The sequence below is a fragment of the Larus michahellis genome, chromosome 2 (genome assembly GCF_964199755.1).
Source record: "Larus michahellis chromosome 2, bLarMic1.1, whole genome shotgun sequence".
NCBI lineage: Eukaryota > Metazoa > Chordata > Aves > Charadriiformes > Laridae > Larus > Larus michahellis.
Window position 1 is genome coordinate 36,398,404 of NC_133897.1, and position 21,869 is coordinate 36,420,272.

The 21,869-nt window shown below is 44.8% G+C and overlaps 1 protein-coding gene across 1 annotated transcript; it reads left to right on the top strand.

Moving 5' to 3' along the window:
* The first annotated feature begins 657 nt into the window (after window positions 1-657).
* NPY (neuropeptide Y) lies at window positions 658-10,028 on the top strand. Its single transcript, XM_074573465.1, has 4 exons — window positions 658-833; window positions 1,032-1,219; window positions 6,490-6,570; window positions 9,740-10,028. The coding sequence occupies exons 2-4, from the start codon at window positions 1,032-1,034 to the stop codon at window positions 9,762-9,764; spliced, it is 294 nt and encodes a 97-aa protein (XP_074429566.1). The 5' UTR covers window positions 658-833; the 3' UTR covers window positions 9,765-10,028.
* Window positions 10,029-21,869: the final 11,841 nt, after the last annotated feature.

The window sequence follows — 21,869 nt, forward strand, 5'->3', positions numbered from 1 at the left end:
TTGGGTCAGGACGGCTACTGGAAAGGCCGGCGTGATCCCGTGGCATTGGTGAGCTGTTTTCTGTGGCATGTGGCTCAGGCACAGAAAGAAAACAGAATAAATTCACTTCAGAAAAGTTGCTCAGAAGGTGGCCCTGGGCAGGGGAGTAAGAGGGTCTCCCTGGCAGAGCGGGCGTGGAGGGAGGTACAATTTCATTGCCACGGCTCCACCGCCGGTCCCCTGGGGAGTTAAGCCTCAAGATTTACCCTTTCAGTAGGTACGATGTCTGAGCCTGTGGCACTGATTTGGTACCTTCGGTTGCCCCAAACCGCTCTGCTTTCTTGGCTTTATGTCCGGCAGCACTCCTGCCACGAAGCTCAAGCCTCCCGTGCCGTAGGAGCGGGGTAAACCCGTTCCCCGCACTCGCTCCCCTTCCCCTGCCGGCCTCGGGCACCGGGCGGCGCGGCGGCTGCACGGTGATAGCCACCCGGGCTCCCACGGCCGGGCCCGGGACACGCAGCGGCCGGGGCGGGGGCAGAGCGCGGCTGCAGCCCTCGGGTGGGATGTGCCGGGGCGGTGCGGGGGCTGCGGGGGGGCAGCGGCAGCGCCCGCCCCCTCTGTCCCGCCCGGCCCCGCCCGACCGCGGCCGCGGTGCCCCTCCCGGGGCAGGGGCGGGCTGGGAGGGGGGACGGGGGAGACCGGAGCAGGCGAGGCGTGATCGCCCGAGGCCCCTCCTGCCTGCCGGGGAAGCCTTAAAACACCCCGGCGAGGCGAGGAGCCCCGCACTCGGGAGCCCCGACCCACGGGCAGAAGCGCCTCGCTGAGACGAGAGACGCTCCGCTGCAGCCGCCGCCGTGAGTGCCGCGACGGGGCGGGCTTGGGGACGGGGACGGGGACGGGGACAGGGACGGAGACGGGGACGGACATGGGGACGGGGACGGACACGGGGACGGGGGGCGGCCCGGGCCGGGGAGCGCTGGGGCGGCCGCGCTGGTCCCGCCGTCGGGGCAGGTGCTGACGGCGGCTGTCCCCCATCCCACCCCACCGTGCAGATGCAGGGCACCGTGAGGCTGTGGGTGTCGGTGCTGACTTTCGCCCTGTCGCTGCTGGTCTGCCTGGGGACGCTGGCAGAGGCGTACCCCTCCAAACCGGACAGCCCCGGCGAGGACGCCCCCGCAGAGGACATGGCCAGATACTACTCGGCGCTGAGGCACTACATCAACCTCATCACCAGGCAGAGGTAGGCAGAGCAGCCCGGCCAGCATCCCCCTTTCCCGCTCCCCGGGCTGCCTTTTTCCATGGCGAGGTGGAGGGGGGGAAAGTAGGGTGTCCCCTCACACCTGGGTGTCTCCCCCACCAACACGGAGAAAGATGTGGTGCACAGACTCCCTTTAGAGGGTGACAGCCGTGCACACCTGAGTGGCCTCTGGCTCCGGAGCTGAATTTCCACCATCCGAGTTGGCAGAAGGGGTAGGGGTGTCAATGCTGCCTCCACTCGCTCATCCCCTTCTAGCCCCGTCACGGACAGGAGCGTGACCTGCAGGGCAGTGTGCACAGGGAGAGCCCCCCCAAAGGGAGAGGAAACATAACTAACCTGGGAGCTGGAGAGAGTTAGGGCAGTAGGATTAGTTTCCCACCTTTGTGGCTGCCACCGACTCTCATGACAATTTGGATGAGAAAAAGTGCCCCTCTCGCCCTGCTGAGGGGTTGTAGGGAGTTCAGATGCTTTGTGGTCTACCAGCTCCTTCACGCAGCTGTGGGTGCTGAAAAACCCTCTAGTCCCACCAAGAACTCTCTCAAGATCACAAGCAAGAACTCAAGCCCAAGCTGAAAGAGAAAAGAGTGTGACCCAGACCTGCCATTCTCTTCTGAGGATGGCTCTGCTTGTTAAAATAAGGGTAAAGGCTCAGTCTGAAAAAAAGTGAAAATTATTATAAAAATTATTATTTTTTTGGAGTATCTGTCCAGTTTAGACTGTGTGATTAATAGAAGTTTCCCCTGAGGTCCCAGAACAGTGTGTGACCCAGAAGAGCTTTTACATATTTGTCTATTTCTTTAATATCAAAAACAGATGAGAGGTCTAAAATTAGGCTTTCATTTGTCCCTCTAGAAGTCTGAAGAATTAAATTAGGAGGCAGGCTATCGTGTAACCGAGAGCTTTCCCAGCAAACCCATAACATTGTCTGCCAGTGCACTAATAGCATAACACAGATGAAGAGGCTGATAGAAATACAGTTCTTCTATCCTGGACTTTTAAAGCAATATTCACAACTCGTTCATGTGTATGGCATGCTTCTGTGTGACAATCTGTGCTTGGATAACTTTTTATCTAGGTTACTGCTAAAATTATCTGATCCTTGAGTTCTGCCCCTGCTGCCCCTTTCCCTTGCGTGTGGTGGGATCTCCGGGCTGGTCTCTCATCTCTTCTTTTGTTTCTCTCATCTCTGATTTCAAAGGCAGTTCCTGTCCAAAACGAAATCGTATTTAAAAAACCCCAAACAAACAAAACCCAAACCCAACCAAACACCCAGCCCCGCTTCTCTATTCAACCTCCACTTCTGGTGTGTGCCCTGTTGTGCTCGCTTTGATGTTGACTATGTATCTTTTTTCCTCCAATTTCTGGGGTGCAAGTGAAATGAACCAAAATAGTTATTGTTGCTGATGGATAAAGCAGTGCAGAATTTAAATTTATTTTCAGGTTTCACCTAAATTTCCCACCCACCCTCTCATATTTAAAGGGAACAGAATTGACCTAGAAGTACAAGGAGGCTGGCGGAAAAAATCACCACAATAGCTTCATGATACACATTTTAAAGTTGACTACATAGGATAAATAACAACAACAACAACAAATGCTGTGCTCTTTCCACTGTGTGGTGAATTAACAGTGCAGAAATAAAGTAACTGCCACCTCCATTTGGGAGGCTTAACTGGGCTCCTGGAGGTTCCCTGTTTTGGCACTGACACAGCCACTTGCAAAATGAGTCAATAACTTTTGAAGCGTTTTGGACCGGTCTAAGAATTTGACTCAGTTAGCCTATTTTGGCAGGTATGCTTTTTGCCTCTGCCCTTTTGTGCTTGGCGCTGCTCAGGAGCCCTGTGATGAGGGGGAGATGGAGAGGTCTAGGGGGGCGTCCCCCTGCTCCTCCTGAGGGTGTGTGGGTGAGCTGTGCGCGGCCTCTCGCCAGCCCTGGTGCCTGCAGCCTGGGCACTGTGCAACTGGTGAGACAGAGCAGGAAGAGCACCTTGGGAAAGGACGAGGACATCAATGTTTTTTTCCTCTTCAAGTTCATCTGTCTTGTCTTGTTTGGTGTTTTTGTGATTATGAATAACCTTCTGGCTCATCCTCCTGGCTTCTGCTTCTGGCGTAACCCAAGCATTTCAGTGTGTCCCCTCTGTGACCCACAGGGTCTTCACCCCAGTTCCCATGAAACTTCTTCCTTCCAGACCATCTTTCTCTTCCTGTCTTTAGACTTCATCTGTGTGGCTGCTTTGCTCCCTCTCTCCTTTGAGATCCTTCTCCTTCAAATCCATCTCACTTAGTTTTAGGCATCTGTACCCATCAGCTTCATAGCCCCTTGAGGTTAGCTGAGGGAAACAGGTACTTGTGGGGTGCAGGTCACCAGGCCTGTTTCAGACTTCTTGTTTGTGATGAGAGCCCTTGTTCCTTACATGCCAGGTCTTTATGACTTAAAAGAGGGCCTAAAGTGACCAGCACAGATGCAGACTCCTACCTTGCAGATGTCTTTGTATCTTTGGATTAGTCCCACCTCTGTCCTCAAAACCATCCTATGGTCCTTGCCTCTACTGCACTGTGCAGGGGGCTTTTTTCAGAGCCCATCTTTCCTTGGATCACTCCTGCCGCTCGGTACTACCTGCGCTCCCTCTTGCCAACAGGCCCCCTTCCTTTTGTCCCTCATAGCTTGTTCTTGCATCTGTGGCTCTTCTGTGCTGTAGCAAAACAGTAAGGCCATTCCTGCTGGAAATGGCTTGAACTATAGGCAGGGCAGAGAATATGGAATTCTGTCTGACTTAGGCAGTACTGATGCTCCCACTTCATGTCAACACCCTTTAACGTGGAAGGGAGCAGATCTTGAGAGCTTGGGTTTCTTTGTCAGTTTTCTGAATTAGCCCCACAAGATGCTTTTGAGATCCCTCAGCTCCTCTTGCCAGCCTTGGACATCAATGGGATTTGGCTCCCAAGACCCAAGTTTTCATGGCAAGCTTTGAGGTTTCACTGAGTCTGGGATACTACGTCCCTAATCAAAATAAGTACATTTACTCTTCAATCCCTTTGACTTCAGCTGGAGTTGTGGGTTACCAGCATGCCTGAAAAAAAGGCCTTGATGTCTCAAGCTGAGCATAAAACCTGACCAGGTATTTTCACAAAGCTTGGAGCCCCATTCTTTTAAAACAGCAATGATACTTGATAAAAGTGCTTCCCAAACAGCAAATAAAGGCCTGGCTTTCTGTGCTCACGTTGTCTCAGACCTGGGCAGGGTAGACAGGAAGCAAATACGAAGCAGCTGGATCAAAGATCTCCCAAGGCATTTACTTCAGGAAGAAGAGATTGACTTTGTCCATGGGCTCTTTTTATTAGGGCTGTAGCATGGTTGTCTCTCAGTGGCAAAATTATGGGGCAGACCGGAGTCTCAGGCATCTGACATAGGAAGAGTGGCTGCTCTTTGGCCAGCCCAGCTGGTCACAGTTGGCAATCAGCTCATGTGCAGCTTTGCTGTAGGAGGACATGGTGGGTGCATCCAGCACAGGTAGCAGCACTGGTCTAGCCAAGGGGCTGAAGGGACTCATATAAAAGGTATCTTTCCAACACAGTTGTCTTCATGATTTGACCAAATCTCTGCACTCCAGAGAGCTGCTACTTGTTTCTCATTCAGACAAAACTTTCTGAGAGGTAAGTGGGAGTTTTGCCCCAAGTGTAAGCTGTTAAAGCAAGTTGCCGATTTGTTAAATTGATTTCTTTAAAACAACAGCAAATTAGATTCCCCCTCAGTTGAAGTCCAGGTCACATCCATATTAATGGGAGTAGGGAACTAGAAAGAAAGAAATCCCTTTGTGGTGATGGAGTGCGAGGTATTTGATTCAGCATCATGCTTGATTGCGTTATTGTAATAGCATTTTACTGTGTCTGACTGGTTCTTTTCAGATACCTGCTCTCATTCAGTTTAGATTAAGAAATTTGCTTTAAAATTCTGAAACTGATGCTTTGTCTTTCTGGAGCACAGGTGATGTACTAAAATGATAAAGGCACTGTAAAAATACAAGAAGTTGAATAAAATGATTGAAAAGTGGGATGTTTATACTTTTCAGTAAGTCATGCCATCAACAGGTAAAACTGCTAGCTTTTTAAATATAGTTTTGGAAGGTTTTTTTGTTCCCCCCCACCCCTCAAATTTATATCAAGTCATTGGAGAAGCATCTTGACAGCAATGGATAAAATCAAAGTCCTTAATTACACCTTTGATTTCTCTGGAATCAGAATTTCACTCAAGCAGCATTCACAAAGCTGTTATCTGTTAATGTACTTTGTGATTCAGGCTAATTACCTACACAAGTTATAAACCATGTTCTTAATTCTTTCCAACCAAGGGAGCGTTTCCTTATAGTTCTCACTCTTAGGCTAATGAATCCTTATAGCAATGAAGTGTCTGTCAAGCTGGCTGCTCATTGTTGCTTCTGTTTTCTCAGGAAAAGAGAGCAAATTCCTTCCCAAGAACCAGGAATTGCAGTACTTTTAAATGCTGAGTGGTGTATAGTATCCAGGATTAAAAAAAAAAAAAAAAAAGGCAGCAGAAAGACAGCTGCTGTGTAAATATGGGACAAAGGTAGCCAGTGATATACTATTTAGAAGAACTCTGATTCAGAAAGTTTTCTTTCCCTTGGCCATGTAGTTCAAAAGTGATGATTACCTTGGGGTAGCTCTGTTTTTACGACTTAATGTACTGTGTGTTGGACAGCCCCAAATGTAGAAGCTATCTTAAAAAATCTTGGCCAGTTCCTTGGATAATATGGCATATCTGAGTTAGTTTCCTATTCGCTTAACAGATAAAATTGACTCCTCGTTTACAATACAGTAGCATCTAAAACAACGCAAAAGTTAATGAGATGATGGAACTGGGTTTGTAGGCAGGAATGACATGCTCAGAGGTCACGTCGTGCCCAGCTTCCTCCCCCTTCCTCCATGCTCACCTCAGTAAGGTGCAAGGCCTTAGAGTATCCAGGAACAACCATAGAATTGAGAAATATTCAGAGTTTCTCAATACTATCATGTAACGCAATTATGGAAAAAATATTTATGAAGAAATACTGAAGAGTAAACATTTTCTCACACGGCTAAGTCAAGTTAAGTTAAAATACTTGCTGGAACATTGTCTTTATGTCTGCTCTATTAATTTTTTTTTTCTGAAAAAAAAATGTCTAATGGTTCTGTGCTTAGTCTTCATTTTTAAACACTGACAAATACAAAAATATACTTTTTTTCTCTTTCCTTAGATATGGAAAGAGATCAAGCCCAGAGACACTGATCTCAGACCTCTTGTTGAGGGAAAGCACAGAAAATATTCCCAGATCCAGGTATGTATGAAGAGGTTTTATGGTGGCTTTCACTTCTCATTTAGATTTAACAGTTTCATTTGTTATCAATAAATGTGTTTCACAGGGAGAAAACATATGCCACGAACAGCTGGATAAACATGTCCTTAAAAAACATTTTTAATTCCTTTTTTGTTAAGACCTAGCACCACCTATGAATGCAAGAAATACCTTACCAGACACAATATAGCCCAATCTCCTTGTTTCCTGATTTTGGGAGCAGGCCACACCTGCTGTTTGAAGGAATGAATGCTTGCGCCATACTGGGCTTTATTAGACAGAATTGTATGCTAATGCCTGATGATGATTCAGTTATGGACTGGAGGCCCAAAAATGGCATATTTCTACTCATTTGCTACTCAAACTGGTTTAAATTTTTCCTCTAAAGATGTATGAGTGGTAAATATGCACATACATTAACTTCTACACGAGTGCGTGGCTATGACTGGTCTTTAAAATACAGTGTTTCACATAGGTTTTCTACCTAATGTTTTACAAAGGGAAAAAAGGCCTTCATATTTCCATTTGCCCTTGGTTTAAAACAACAGTGGTGTTTCAAGCAAGAGTGGGATTTCAAATGTACATACTGTATTTATCTAGTGAGGTAATGACACTTTAGCTATAGTGTAAGATACTGTAGTAGTGACTACAATTTACACAGCTGGAAAGTAAGTATGTTGAAAAGTAAGATGCAGGGGGTGTTTTGACACATGAAAGAAAATACTTTGTTTTCATTTTGCTCACAATCAAGCACAAATGAGCTCAGTTTAAGCCTTTACTGGTAGCCTGAAGTTTTGCTGATAATACTTGTACTGCAGAAAGAAATGTTTTAGGCAGTAGTCGTCTCAGGAGTCTACAAGCGAATGCTCTGCACTTTCACCAGCTGTGCAAAGGCTCGATTAGACTAGTTTAAGTACTTAAGCATAATAGTCTTTAGCACTGAACTTAGGGCATGATCTTGTCACTGAAAGGTGACCAAAATTTCTACTGCCATCAAGGGAGGTTGTCCGTGAGACTTGCAGTTCTGTGCACAGGGAGACCGTTGACTTATGGTTTGATGACTAACCGCAGCTGTGGGGATGCAGTTTTCTCTGCAGACGCTTATGTAAAAAACTGCATGGAGTGCAGTGAAATGTATTAGACTATTTCGTGTTTGGTAATGACAAGGCAGAGCCCTCACATAATGGGAAATTTCCGCTGCCATGAATTTGAGGCAACACACAGGGTAGTACAAAGTCTAATACTCTGTAATTTTCACCCCTTCATAACAAAACTTGATGGTTATTATTATTGTTTCAATAATGCTATTTATAACACACCAGGGAGCAAAAACTCATGAGCAAAGTAACAAACTAGTCTGCATTTAAGATCAAGAATTGATGAGAAACACATTTTTATTTCATACCCCCTGTAACAGCACTTTACACTGAGCGTGTTATTTGTCATTCATCGATGACAATTATGTGAGTGCTGGGAACAATGATGTCTAGTTTCCTATGGATATGTTTTCTAGGATAAAACCCTGTATGGATTCTGAACCCCACTACAGCTTTTTCCTCCATGTGGAGGACATAATTAAATCTTCTTTCTACCCAGTCCCGTGTTTCATGGCACATCAGGAACTTAATATCTCTGAGACATCTGTACCCCTCTCTGACTTGGTTGAAGTTGTCCAGAGGGTTTGAAAGCCGGTGGGGAAGTTAGGGGAGCCATGCAGGGGAGGACAGCTGGACACACAGCAAATACGTCCAGGTAGAGCACGGCTGTATAAGCCTTCTTCCTGGAGGAAGCCAGGCTGAACCAATAAAAGGCAGGCTGGTATTATTCTGAGCTTAAATTAATGAAGTATATGTTTTGGAAATAGTTATATATGCAGCCAGTTACAGAGCAGATGTAATCTGCACGCGGTGAATCAGTGACAGAGAGACACACTTTAATGAGTTGTCAGAAACTGAACTTTGTAACTAAACATTGAGGTACTAAGAAACAACTTAACTGTATTCAGCTTGGCTGGCCTGGTTTGACATTTCACTTTTGTTGATTTATGCCCTAAAGTATTTTGCGGTCTAGGTGTATGTCTGACCATATGAAGAAAGTTTAGAGAGATTCTTATAGAAACCAGTTAAAAAATAGGAAGTTAAGGAATAAGAAAAGGAGGTGCCCTGACCTGAGTAGATATAAGTTCTTATGAAAAAAACATGTGAGGTGGCATCTTTCGGATCTTGTTGATCCTGTGGAGTCATGAGAAAAACTTTAGAACTTAATAATACCTGTCTAACTGCCTCTGAAAGTTAGGTATCTAGTGTGAAGTAGTTGTCTAGGCTGCCTTTGCAGTCAGTCAGAGGGATGGGTATCTCCAAAATGAGCCTTCCAACCTAAAATGGGCAGGATCAATTGCCTTCTCAAGGTCTCAGTGTCCCTCCAGTGACTGTGGAGGCAGACTAGATGTTTAATCAAGACTAGTTGCCCAACTTTTAGGTGGCAAAAATTGTGGCAAATGCATTTTCCCTGGTTTCTCTCCATGTTCTCCCACTTGCTGACTTTCTTTCTGTGCAGACCAAACAGCTATTTGCAAGGGGAGAACCTCTAGAACAAATCCTGCCCTCAGCACCCCTTTCAACATGTATTTCAAATGTTTGATATTGAGCAGTGGAATACCATGATAATATTTTAGGATGGTGGCTGTGGACTTCAGTTTTGTTTGAAGGTGCTAACAGCATGATGTGTGGTTTGGGTTTTTTTTTTTGGCTCAGTGAATTCTCTTTGGAAACTGTTTACTCCTGAGTAAGAGGGACAAATACCTCTATTTATATTTCAACGTATCATAGTTTTCTACCTGAATTTCATTAAGTGCTACTTACTGGCATAAAGCAGCTTTGCAGTGAGCCTCAGGGGTGTAAAAACTTGCCATCTGGGCAGCAGTGTGGAGGGACAAGTTCTGGTACCCAAGCCTAGACGTTTGGCCAACCAGGATGCCTCTGCTTTGATGGGAGTGGCGTATGCAATCTTCATCTGCAGATATGCATATGTATTCCTTATTGCTGCTACTATTAAAATGGAAATTTTGGGTAGTTCTAACTTTGAATTTTTCACAAGGAGCTTTACAATGTGCTTAATTTATTTTTTTTTTTATTCATAATATGTATTTCAGGTTTGAAGACCCTTCGATGTGGTGATGGGATTTTCAGCACACCATCAAAACTTTTCCTAGTTTTCAGTTCATACTCCACACCTCTGAAGCAAATCATAGCGTCATTCCCAGTGCATGCAGCCATTGTACTGAATTCTGTAGAGTTTTTTCTCCATCATATTTGTATATACCTTTATTTAAATAAATTATTTGTGCATTCCAAAATACAACAAACTAAATGAAAACAAGCAACCCTGTCATTGCTATAGCGAAGAGTTGTTTTAAACTATTAAAACTGAATTATAACCTCCCTGCAGTCTGAAGTAGTATGAACAACAATAGTGTCACAGTTATTACAGTAATTAGTGTGCAAAGTAAGATAAAGACATCATTTATTGTCGCCTCAAACTCAGTTCAGCTGCTTGATTTATGCAAAACTGCTTAAGATAATTTATTGCAGAGTACATAATTTAGGAAAATAGTGTTCTGAGAGGCAATTTTTCAGAATGACCACACTAAAAACTTACTTGGTGCTTACATTGACAAATGTATTAAAATGAATAGCATTTTCAGAATACAAAGGAATAAGTCACTGCTTAATTCTGGTAACTCCTCAAAACTCGTTTGAAGCTTGACTGTAAGCCTGAATTACGAATTTTAAATGAAACAGATGTAACGACTTTATTTTGGCAATATGCAAAGCAACAGAAGACAATACCTAAAGTAACTTGTTTTAACAAGACAAATCTACAGCTGTTTGTGCCAGAAAAGAGATGTCTAACGTGGCTTAAGGCCTTGCAAAGGAGGACGCTGATAAATCAAAGCCATTTGGGTACCTGCACTCTGAGCCTCCCTCATTTCGAGTCATTCATGGTTTCTGTTTCTACCATGAGAAGGTACCTAAAACAGAGACAAGGGGAACTGTCTTCAGGTTTTAATTTTTTTGGTTTTATATTATTTTATGCATTTCATCACTAGCCTAGTGAGGGACTTACACACAAGAACCTCTGAAGAAACTCTCAAAGTTTTTATTCAAAGTAACATTATATAATGGCAGCACGCTACCATTGTTCTTAAGTGGTTTTAATTCAGATATGCATCTTGCGGTATGGTCAGGGCCCACACTGGGCATGACACGAATGCTGGTCCTTGGTTCCTGATATTTAGGCGCAACTTCTTTTATCTAGACACTGTGACTAAACACTGGGTAATGAAGCCCATAAAAAGTTCCACATCAGAAAAGTATCAGCATGAAGGTTCAATGTATTTACATCTCCTCCTCACTTTTCAAGTGTTTCTGCATGGCTCTTGCCCCCAGGAGAGATGTATCAGTGCAAGTAAGTTCCATATTTTCATAAATGCACCCTGGGTGCGTTCGCAAAGTGTTACTAGGACTGGCCAGCTTTTGTGGTCACAGTGTCTTCAGTAAAGCATAATGTATTTTTCCTTTTCACAAAACACTCGGGTGTCATTGGAATGGGCAAATTTTGCTTTCAGCAGCAATACTCTCACTTGCAGGCTTGGTGATGGGTTCCACAGTGCTACACGTGAAATTGTGAGGATTAAGAGTAGTCTAGTATTACAAAGATGTTTGGGTCCCCCGCTATAAACCATTGCTACCCCAAGGCAGTAAATAATGATGTTCTCCATGACAAAGTGACTCCAGGGTGGCCACGGCTTGCTGGAGCTAGCAGGAGTCCATCAACTGTAGGCCGGGACCTGCTGGATTAGAGTTCTGCTTTGAGTAATTATTAAAATGAAAATTGGAAATTATTGAGGTATCTACTATATAATATCTCTAATTCCTGGTAATTCCTAGTATCTCTCTCTATATTGATGACCATGTAAATGATAAAATCCGTAGATGATAAACTAAACTCATGTTGCTTAGCACTATCATTACAAATGTGCCTTAGTGGAGAAAGAAAGAGTTAAAGGAGAATTAGTGCATGCTAATTGTGGTGCTGAGCTGTTCCATTCAATTACCTGAGCTTTCTTGAACTTCAAGAACACCTATCTGTACAGAAAAGCTAGAAAAATCTAAGAAATGCAATATTTATTAGCTCATGAACTGTCAAAGATAGAAGCAAGGCAAAGCACTCACACAATATTTATCTATCCATGCTGTGCTATGATTTTCTTTCTAAAATCTTCCTGTGTTCTCTGTGGCAGACACAACGTTGCCGTAGAATTCCAGTGTACTTAGGACTTACCTTCCTTGTATACTTCATATACCACTCTTGACAGACCAGGACATTGAAAATGTTGGATCAGCTCTCCAAATCGCAGGATAGACTTGAAAAATGAGCTGTAAAATGGAGATAAACACTGGATTTGTTTGATGTGGCTTCTGCATTTTGACTTTAGGGTTAACCTTTTCATCTTTTTCTCTCTAACCATGAGAAACAGAGCTTTGTTTCTAAAACAAAGGCTGAAATTCAGTTCAGAACCTGAGGAAGCACCAGGAAAAACAATGAGAAATGAGAACCATAAAAGTAGGTGATAGTATTTTCTCCTTTATTTATTGCATGTTTGGAATCACGAGGAATGCACATAGATAGGGGTAACATATTTAAAAGAGAGTCTACCTTTGTCTTTGGCAATTTCAGTAATATACACCTCAGTTATGCCCAACTTTGATTTAACTGAAGAGGGGATCTAGATGATCCCATGTATCTTCTCTTCTAGGAGAGGAATTTCTCTCTCCTTTCCTCTCTCCATCCCTAGAAACCCAGGCCATCACAGTGCTTTCAAATCGGAAATTGATCTGTGCCAAAATACACAAATTCCCCAGTCCTCCTCTGATGGGTATTTCCCTTCTCCCTAGCCGTGGAGTGAAACATTGTGCCTGTGACTGGCGTTGGACCAAACTGGGATAACGTGGGTGCCTGCTGCTCGTCAAGCTGAATTTTCCTCACTTGTCATCTGAGAGGTGGAAACCCCGTTCTGGTGGCATGAAGAGGGCACAAACTGCCTTCTGCAGGTAGGGCAGCTTTGCTCTGCCAGACCATCCCGAACACGGGGGATCACAACTGATCAGGGAGAAGAAGACATCCCCACTGCGGCTTCCACTGTCACCTGCTGGAAGACGCAGGGGAAGCAGGGAGGTGCTGGTGGCGTAGAGCTGGAAAGGACACAGGCACAGCATATTTGGGAGGTGGGGGGCTGTACTGGTGACATTGCGGTGTCAGCTAAGGTAGGTATGACTTTCATAGATGTCTTGTCCCCAAACCATACCCCGGTCATAGCAGCACTGGTTGCCTCAGGCAGGCAGCTGCTCTTTGGCATGGGGATGAGGAGGGTGGCAAGGGTCCCACCACTCTCGTGGTGCCCCAGGGTGGTCAGCGCTACCCAAAACCGCTGCATCGTCTTGGGGGTTAGGTGGGATTTACTTGGTAGCCGGCAAATAAATACCAAGTTTCAGCTGCAGCATCAAATGTTTTCCACAGTGGTTTGAGCCACTTTCTCATGCTCTGCTGGTCCCTCAGCCTGGTGCTTAGGGTGAGGTGCCCCGCAGCATTCAGCATGTGTGCGAAGGGGATTTTTAAGGTGAACTGACTATTGCTCTGTGTTTCCCATGGGATTGCACAGCCCTTAAAGGAGATATGATCTGGCGAAAAGCAAATGGTTTGTATCAATCCTTGTGCTGCCAGACAAATCTCAAAAGCAAACCAAAGCTATGGCAGCTATATAGTAGCTGGGGTGTCTTGTGTGTGAACAAAATAGGCGGATTCGAACCAAAGAAAAAGAGTTCCCGTATGGATTTCAATGAAGTCAGAAAACTAAATGCAAAACCTATCACTTGGGGACAACTTATGAGCCTGGGCTACTACCCAAGAGCCTCAGGGTTATAAATCAGTGTCTCACTTCCAGTGAATAATTCATAAATTCTGGATTATCACATCACAATTTGAAATTATGTCAGATCTGGCTGTTTAATTTTAATATTTAATAATGGTTTCCTGTTAAAAATTATCAAAGAGTAATTTAACACACACAGTAACGAAGATTTAAAAAACCCGCTCACTTTGTTTTGGTGGGTTAGTACCCTGAGTGAGAAATTGCTACTGAGCGGAAATTGCCTAACTAATGCAGTAATTCATATCAGGCCAGTGTATTTTATTTATCTGGCTGTATTGTTATCAGTCATTTGTTTATCTGTATTGCAGCAGCACCTGGAGACTCCAGATGTGGGGCTCATTGTGCTCCAGTCTGTAGGACCATAATAAAAAAATAAGCCTAGACTACAGAGATATTCCATCCACACGCAAAGAAAGAAAGTGGGAGGAAACTCGGGCTCATAAATAAGTATGGCAAGTAGGTTATAGTGGTCCTACTGCACCTGCAGGCTTGTCCTTATAGACTCTTTGATTACAGCAATTAAGAATGTACTATAAAACAGGTAGTGCAATGTTATCTTGTTTCCAGTTAATATGTGTGTTCGCTAAGCTTTTCCTCATCTAAGTTATTTGCTTTTCCCTAATGACCGGACCTTTGGCAGGCCCAGAGACCTTCCAAGCTATATTTAGCCTAGACCTACAAGCAGCTCCCGCCTGCCTGTGATGGACACCCAGCTCCAGTCTTGCACTTGCTTGCAGGCCATGAACTCCCACTAAACTCCAACTGAATGCAAGATTTTAAACATACCCTGGGCCAATCCAGTCCTGAAGACAAAGGGTGAGCCCACCACTCGCTTTAGCCTCCGCCCGGGGCCAGGCTGTCGATGCTGCTCACGTGCTGATTACCACCAGACTGTGCTGGTAACTGGGTGTACTCTGAATCGGAGAAACTGGCTGGAGGCAACTGTTGTGCATGATTGTTTTTAGCCTATCCTGAGATTATTATTGCTGGTTGTTTAGATCTAGAGCCATTTTTAGAGTTTGGATTAAGGCAGACCTGCATTTTAGACGGGTTATTCTGTAGTGTGTGATAGCAGACTTATTCCTTGTCCTTGATTTGTTAGATGCTCTGCTGTGCACATGAAATGCTCTTCAGAAGGGCTCTTTGGGTAATCGGGAAGAAGAGCAGGGGCTGCAGGTAGCATCTCTGCCTGGAGCCCCGTTCAGGGCCAGCAGCCAGGACAGATAACAGGGATGTGAATACCAAAACTCCTGAATTACTGTGGGTTTCCACAAGACAACCTGGATGGACATGGACCTGTTTGAGAGGGTCCAGAGGAGGGCCACGAAGATGATTAGGGGGCTGGAGCACCTCTCCTACAAAGGCAGGCTGAGAGAGTTGGGGTCGTTCAGCCTGGAGAAGAGAAGGCTCCAGAGAGACCTTATAGCAGCCTTTCAGTACTTAAAGGGGGCCTGCAAGAAAGCTGGAGACAGTTTTAAACTGGAAAAGGGTAGATTTAGGTTAGATATCAGGAAGAAATTCTTTCCTGTGAGGGTGGTGAGGCACTGGAACAGGTTGCCCAGAGAAGCTGTGGATGCCCCACCCCTGGAAGTGTTCAAGGCCAGGCTGGATGGGGCTTTGAGCAGCCTGGTCTAGTGGGAGGTGTCCCTGCCCATGGCAGGGGGGTTGGAACTAGATGATCTTTAAGGTCCCTTCTAACCTGAACCATTCTGTGATTCTACGATCAAATGCACTTACGTGCCCAAACATGCAGATGGATGACCAGTTGAATTTTTTTAAAACACCCTGTTGCCTAATTCCTCATGATCCATGGCTGCTTAAATGCATGGTAAAATCCCACAGGCCTCACCTCAAGCCATATGATTGCACCTAAATCCACAGTTAGCTTTGTGGATTTAGGTTCCATGTTACAGACTCTCACACAGAGACTAGTGGTCAGCTCAGAAGATTTCACACTTCTTTGCTAATCTTATTTTCCCATGCACTGGAGAGAGCCCATGGGTTGCTGATGCCACTGGCACCTCTGACCCTTGGGTGTGAGTCTCAAGGTGTCTAAATACCTTCGGAAATGTGGCTGGAGACATCCCACCTTTGAAAAAGTGGGATTGATGGGAGCAGGAGAGCCATGAGATGTCCTTGCGGAAACAGTTGATGGTGACTAATACCTAACATGGCTATAACAGCCTGCCCACGGCAGCTTTCCCCATAGGCTGTAAATCTGCAGCCTGTCCCAGAGGTATGAGGGTGTGAAATGCCCTTAGTCAAAGAAATATGTTCGTATCAATTAAGAACGAGGGTTTAGGAGACTCTGTGCAAAGTAGGTGACTGGCTCCTTGTAAGAGACGGACTGTAAATTCCCTGACGAGGGGCAGAAGGCCCTCCAAGCCTTCAATGGAACGCCTCAAACACTAGCAAGGAAATAAATAATGCAGGCCTGGCTTTCAAAGAACTGATAAGGCTAACACTTCTGGCGCCTGAAAGTGTGGGAGAACTATCTTGTGAAGACAGGCTAGTTCTGCCACTCGTGTGGTGAGCTTGCTAGTTCTCAGTTCTCAAGGCCATTGTGTCCGATAAGTCACCTTTGCTTCATTATCTGCGAAATGCATATGAAAGCACACAGCCCTGCATATGCTAATGAAGATTATAGGGATCATGCTAAACACATATGACTATGGCACTCCTCTCTCCACCCAAATCATGCTACACGTCACCTGGGAGAAGGGAGAAATCTGAGACGAGGCTGTCCTCAGCAAGGGGGGGGTGGACCATGCTAATTCAGCAAACATAAAAGGGGAAAATAAGTGCCCCTAGGGGGGGAACAAAGAAGAAACAAATGAAGAAGACCGTGCCTGGGAAGATTTTTCCAAGAAAGAAGATTATGCCTGGGAAGATTCCCTGAAAAAAGACACTGGAACCAGGACCGGTGATCTCTTAATCTCTGTCTTTTTCTCTGTCTTTTCCTTTCACTATCCCTCAGTTTCTCTTTTCTCTTAGAATTGTTAAGTAACAGTTAGAGCTGTTGTGTAATGACCTTAAGTACGACCTTAAGTACCGCTTGCCGTAAGTTGTCCTATACCTGTTGTTAAGTAACACAATGCATACCTCACCATTTGCCATAATTTATTATATACCTAACCAATTATCGTGGACTTGTTAAGACCTATACTAACCATTTTGGGAAGCTAATAAGTGTTTCTATATGGACCTTGAGATTTATCTCACCTTAGTCCGCGCCATTGAGAATTTACGAATCTGAAGTCACTTACCCCACCTCTTTACTGAGAGTGGGACGTGACGCTCCTTAAAAGATCTTTCATATTTGTCTTTCAACATGTTCCTGTGTCCCATTTTTAAGCTCCTTTTCCTTTAAAAAACACCTTTTTACTTTCTGTTCTTGGTTCACTTTCTTTTATATGGAAGAAAAGAAGGACTGAAATTGATGTTATTCTGCATTTATGATGCAAACTATTCTCACAGCTAGGGATGCTTTTCTTGAGTTTATCCATCCATTCAACTCTACCGTGTTTCTGATGATTCCTGTTGTTCAGCTGTCTTCCCCACTGAAGTCAGCTGGAAATACTCTCTTTCCACACACCCTTTTAGAAATCCTATTCCATCAGTAATGGCACAGATATTTTTATTTTTTTTAAACAATTGCTCCAGTACATGTTTCACTGCATTATAAAACTCGAAGGTGGATTCTAATTAAGTCGTCTAAACCAGGAAATAAACTTTATTAATTGAATATTAATAGTCCAAAGGCTTAGACACTTTTTGGTGTGGTCAGCTTCTTCTAAGCGGGAAGAGTCAAAGTTAAATAATCAGATCAATCAGAAATGTTAACTTGCTTTAATGCATTCGTATTTGAAACACGTTAACTTTGACCTCAGTTGTTTGCTGCTTTCAAATCAGGAATCAGAAATGGCAGAAAATCACTGACTTGTGACGTGAAGCTTTGCATTGCTGCACCAGGACCTTAACTTAAATCTGCTTTTAAAAGATGAATTGCATTTAGAGCTGCTTAAAAACGCATCTTAAATTGGCTGCCTTATCTGTCTTAGCCAGAAGTGTATTTTACATTTCTCCACAGGTGAAGGGTGGTACCTGGGTCCGCTGCAGCTCGGCACGCATCAGTGTCTGTGCCTCAGCGCTCGTGGTGACTGTCACAATGGCCTGAGAGGACTAAAATATATTTCCTGTACCGTGAGTCAGACCTAGGTATTAATAATGAGCTGCATTTAAGTGGGAAGAAAACGTTTTTCATTCCATTTATCAGTTCTGATTTACCAGCCCCTTTAAAAAAAAAAACAACCCTGAAAATCACCTGCAACAAAAAATGTTCTGTCAAGGAAATGGGCTGAGACAATGTGCTGCTACATTTAAATTTTCTTAAGTGTGTTTCTCCCTGACCAGGTGTTACTCCAGGCACTCAGTTAATGTCACTTGTCTTCGTGTCACCCTCCTTCTCTCCTTAGACTATTAACACTCTTTTCCCCCTTTCTATCATTTGATAGGGAACCTACCACAAACTTCAAAGCTTTTTGAACTTGGCTGTCCCCACGCCAAGTCACCCAGAAAAATATCTGCTACCCCTACAGCAGAAGAACTAAATGTGCAAAAATATGAGCCCTTCCTCCTGAAGCGTACCTGGGGGTCTACAGGTATATTTCTGCTTTAAAATGTGGTTAAGGTACCTTGGATTGATGTTTCTCATTTCTTCACCAACCGGATAGCTATTACTCAAGCAAGGCTGGCTTACAGGCATTGCATTTACCCAGCCCTCTGCCTTCCCCCTTCATCAGTCACATGACTGCTAAGAAAGCAAGCAGTTTTTATATGGAAAATGTGTATTTCTATTGTACTTTTTAACCTCTTTTAATGTTACTCAGAAGTAAGAAGGGTTGATCATGTGATTTTGCCAGCCACACAGGTTTGTACGTGTGGTGGGTTGAGCCTGGCTGGATGCCGGCTGCCCACCAAAGCTGCCCTTTCACTCCCTCCTCAGCTGGCCAGGGAAGACAAAATATAACGAAAGGCTCAGGGGTCGAGATAAGGAGGGGGCTTCACTTAGCAATTACCATCATGGGCAAAACAGACTCAACTTGGGGAAAATTAATTTAATTTATTACCAATCCAATCAGAGTAGGGTAATGAGGAATAAAACCAAATCTTAAAAACAGCCCCCACCCCCCCCAGTCCTTCTTGCCGGGCTCAACTTCACTCCCGATTTTCTCTACCTCCTCCCCCACAGCGACGCAGGGGGATGGGGAATGGGGGTTGCAGTCAGTTCATCACACGTTGTCTCTGCCACTTCTTCCTCCTCAGGGGGAGAACTTGTCACACCCTTCCCCTACTCCAGTGTGGGGTCCTTCCCATGGGAGACAGTCCTCCATGAACTTCTCCAACATGAGTCCTTCCATGAGGTGCAGTTCTTCAGGAACAGACTGCTCCAGTGAGGGTCCCCCATGGCATCGCAAGTCCTGCCGGCAAACCTGCTCCAGTATGGGCTCCTCTCTCCACGGGTCCACAGGTCACGCCAGGAGCCTATTCAAGCATGGTCTCTCCATGGGGTCACAGCCTCCTTTGGGGATCCATCTGTTCTGGCATGGGGTGGGTCCTGCATGGGCTACAGGGGGATATCTACTCCACCAGGACCTCCATGGGCTGCAGGGGGACAGCCTGCCTCACCATGGTCTTCACCAGGGGCTGCAGGGGAATCTCTGCTCTAGAACCTGGAGCACATCCTCCCCCTCCTTCTTCACTGACCTCAGTGTCTGCAGAGTTGTTGCTCTCAGTCCTCTCTCCTGGTTGCCACTGCACAGGTTTTTCCCCTCCTTCTTAAATCTGCTATCCCAAAGGTGCTACCACCGTCATTGATGGGCTTGGCCTTGGCCAGTGGTGGATCCATCTTGGAGCTGGCTGGCACTGGCTCTATAGGACATGGAGGAAGCTTCTGGTAGCTTCTCACAGAAACCAACCCTGTAGCCGCCCCCACTACCAAAACCTTGCCATGCAAACCCAATACACTACCCTGAAGCCATGTTCTTTAAACTTGAGGTTCCTTACTCCACATAGAATGCAACAGAGTGGGTTTTTCCCTGGTACTGTGACCCCTCAATTGTGCCTCTCCTTTGAGAGCTCTGCTCAGACATCTCTCTGTCAAACTTGCAGTGTAATGACAATTCCCATTAATAGATCTAATTAGATAACGTGAGGCAAAGCTAAATCGGATAGAAAAAATGTCATTTGGAAACATCAGAAATTAATGAATTGATGTGATTTTTTTAAAAGAAAAGTGGTTATAGAGGATTTGACCATAGATCTTGGGTGAATGGAGATGTGTGCTATATCAAGCAGTAATTAGGGACCTGTGTTTACCCCTTCTCACTATGGTGGGAAGTGGCTTATAAGGTGAACACTGAGTTGTGGTGGCTGCCAGAGGTAGCAAAGAATCAGCTCCTTGTTGTGCTGGATCAATGTAAGGTGGCTGCCTTACTGGTTTAGCAAGACTTTGACTTGGTCTCCCTGTGGGAATTACAAATTTCAGGCAGCTGGTGCTGGAAAGGTACACGGATAACTTTGATTAACACAGATTGCTAGCAGCTCTTGGCAATTCAGAGTGAAGACTGTGGTGGGGGCTGGCAAACATCCTCTGAGCTTTAATACAACACATAGCCCACCTCCGACCAGCAGCGGTGATGGCCATGGAAACTGTGAGGAAAAACCCTGCTGGAGCTCACAGAGAGGTAAAAAGTTATTCTAAGAAACCATTATGCTCTGTTATTCTCAGAGAACACGTGTTTGGGGTTTTTTTTGCCTGTGTAAACTAAAAGGGAGGCATTTCATTGAAATGGAGTCAGCAAATATTGAAGATGAAATGAGACTAAACGTGAACCTGAGTTTCATCCTCAAGCGGCCACTGAGCCACTGGCAAGTCTGATGAACAGCAACGGGTATCAGCCCCTTCCCTGCCCTTTTCCCCCATCTTCTCCCTCCTCCCACGCACTTCAGTTGGGCCACCAGTGCCCAAGTAGCACAAGTGTCTGCATTCATGTGGATTTATGGAAATCACAGGAATAGAAGAACATCACCAGTCAGTTAGTCACTTCATCTTCCTTTCTCAGCAAGGATATTTCTAGCTGCATGTGAAGGAAACTGTGAAATGCGTGCCTAGATGCTCAGGTAGGGGAGACTTGTAAAAAGACCTGGCCTCCTACTTGCTAAAATACTTCGGTTTTTAATTCTTCATAGTGGATGGGGAAAGAGGGAGCTGATTCATGATTTTTCGGTGCTCAGCTGGAAGACAAATGTTTCTATTCTGCCTTCTTCCCCCTCCCCCATGTACACTTTTGGTCAGTTGTAAAGAAAGGGCACCGGAAATTTTTCTATATCAAATCCATGCTTGCACATGAGAGGAAGCTGTACACAGCTCTCACCTCACCAAAATGGCTCAACTGGCCAAGCCCGGACCTTCAGTGTCCAAACTGGGACCGCTGCTGAATCCCTATGGTTTCTCAGTAATGGTAATACCAAGTCCTGTTGCCATACCTTGGGTCCCTGGATTTTTTGGACTATCCTCGCCTACAGCGTGGAAGTAAACATCACCAGAAAAGCTGTACTGAAAAGCACAAAAGCAAAAGCCACAGCACCCCAGGCAATCAGCGCGTGGGCTCCGAAAAGAGCATTTCTTTCTTCTGTGGATCTCATGTGGCTGGTTTTTATGCTAAGAAGATGGTACGTAAAATAATGGGGGTTTTGCTTTTTTTTTTTTAAATGTTACTCTTGGCTTACTGAAATAATTTTGTACAATAAAATAAAGACTAAAATCCCAGTGGGATCGCTCAGTAAATCAGCTAGAGGAAAACATATTGGCACACCTTAGGGTTTTTATGCCTCTTTCTTAGTCCATTTAGCATAGCCTGCTATTAGAGACATAGCACTAAATGCAACTGACCGTTTGTAAGGCTTGTTGTGGCAATTCCTATCTCTGTCTAGGTAAGCAGTTTCATTAATATTGTGTATGCTCTGTGTACAAGGCCCTGCTTTCTTCCCATTTCCACTCTAATAAGTGCTGGTTTGAAAAGTACAGCTCAGGAGAAGAATATAAAACATAAAACTGACCTCCCACCAGGTTGTAACATAAATGTCATTGGGAACATTTCCGTGATGAAGAGATGCTTCCAGAAAAATGGGTGTAATGGCACATGAAAGCCACTTTGTGATAATTTTACGTGCCCTCAAATATTCAGCATTCTGTTGGGCCCTAATGGGTATGAAACTACACAACATG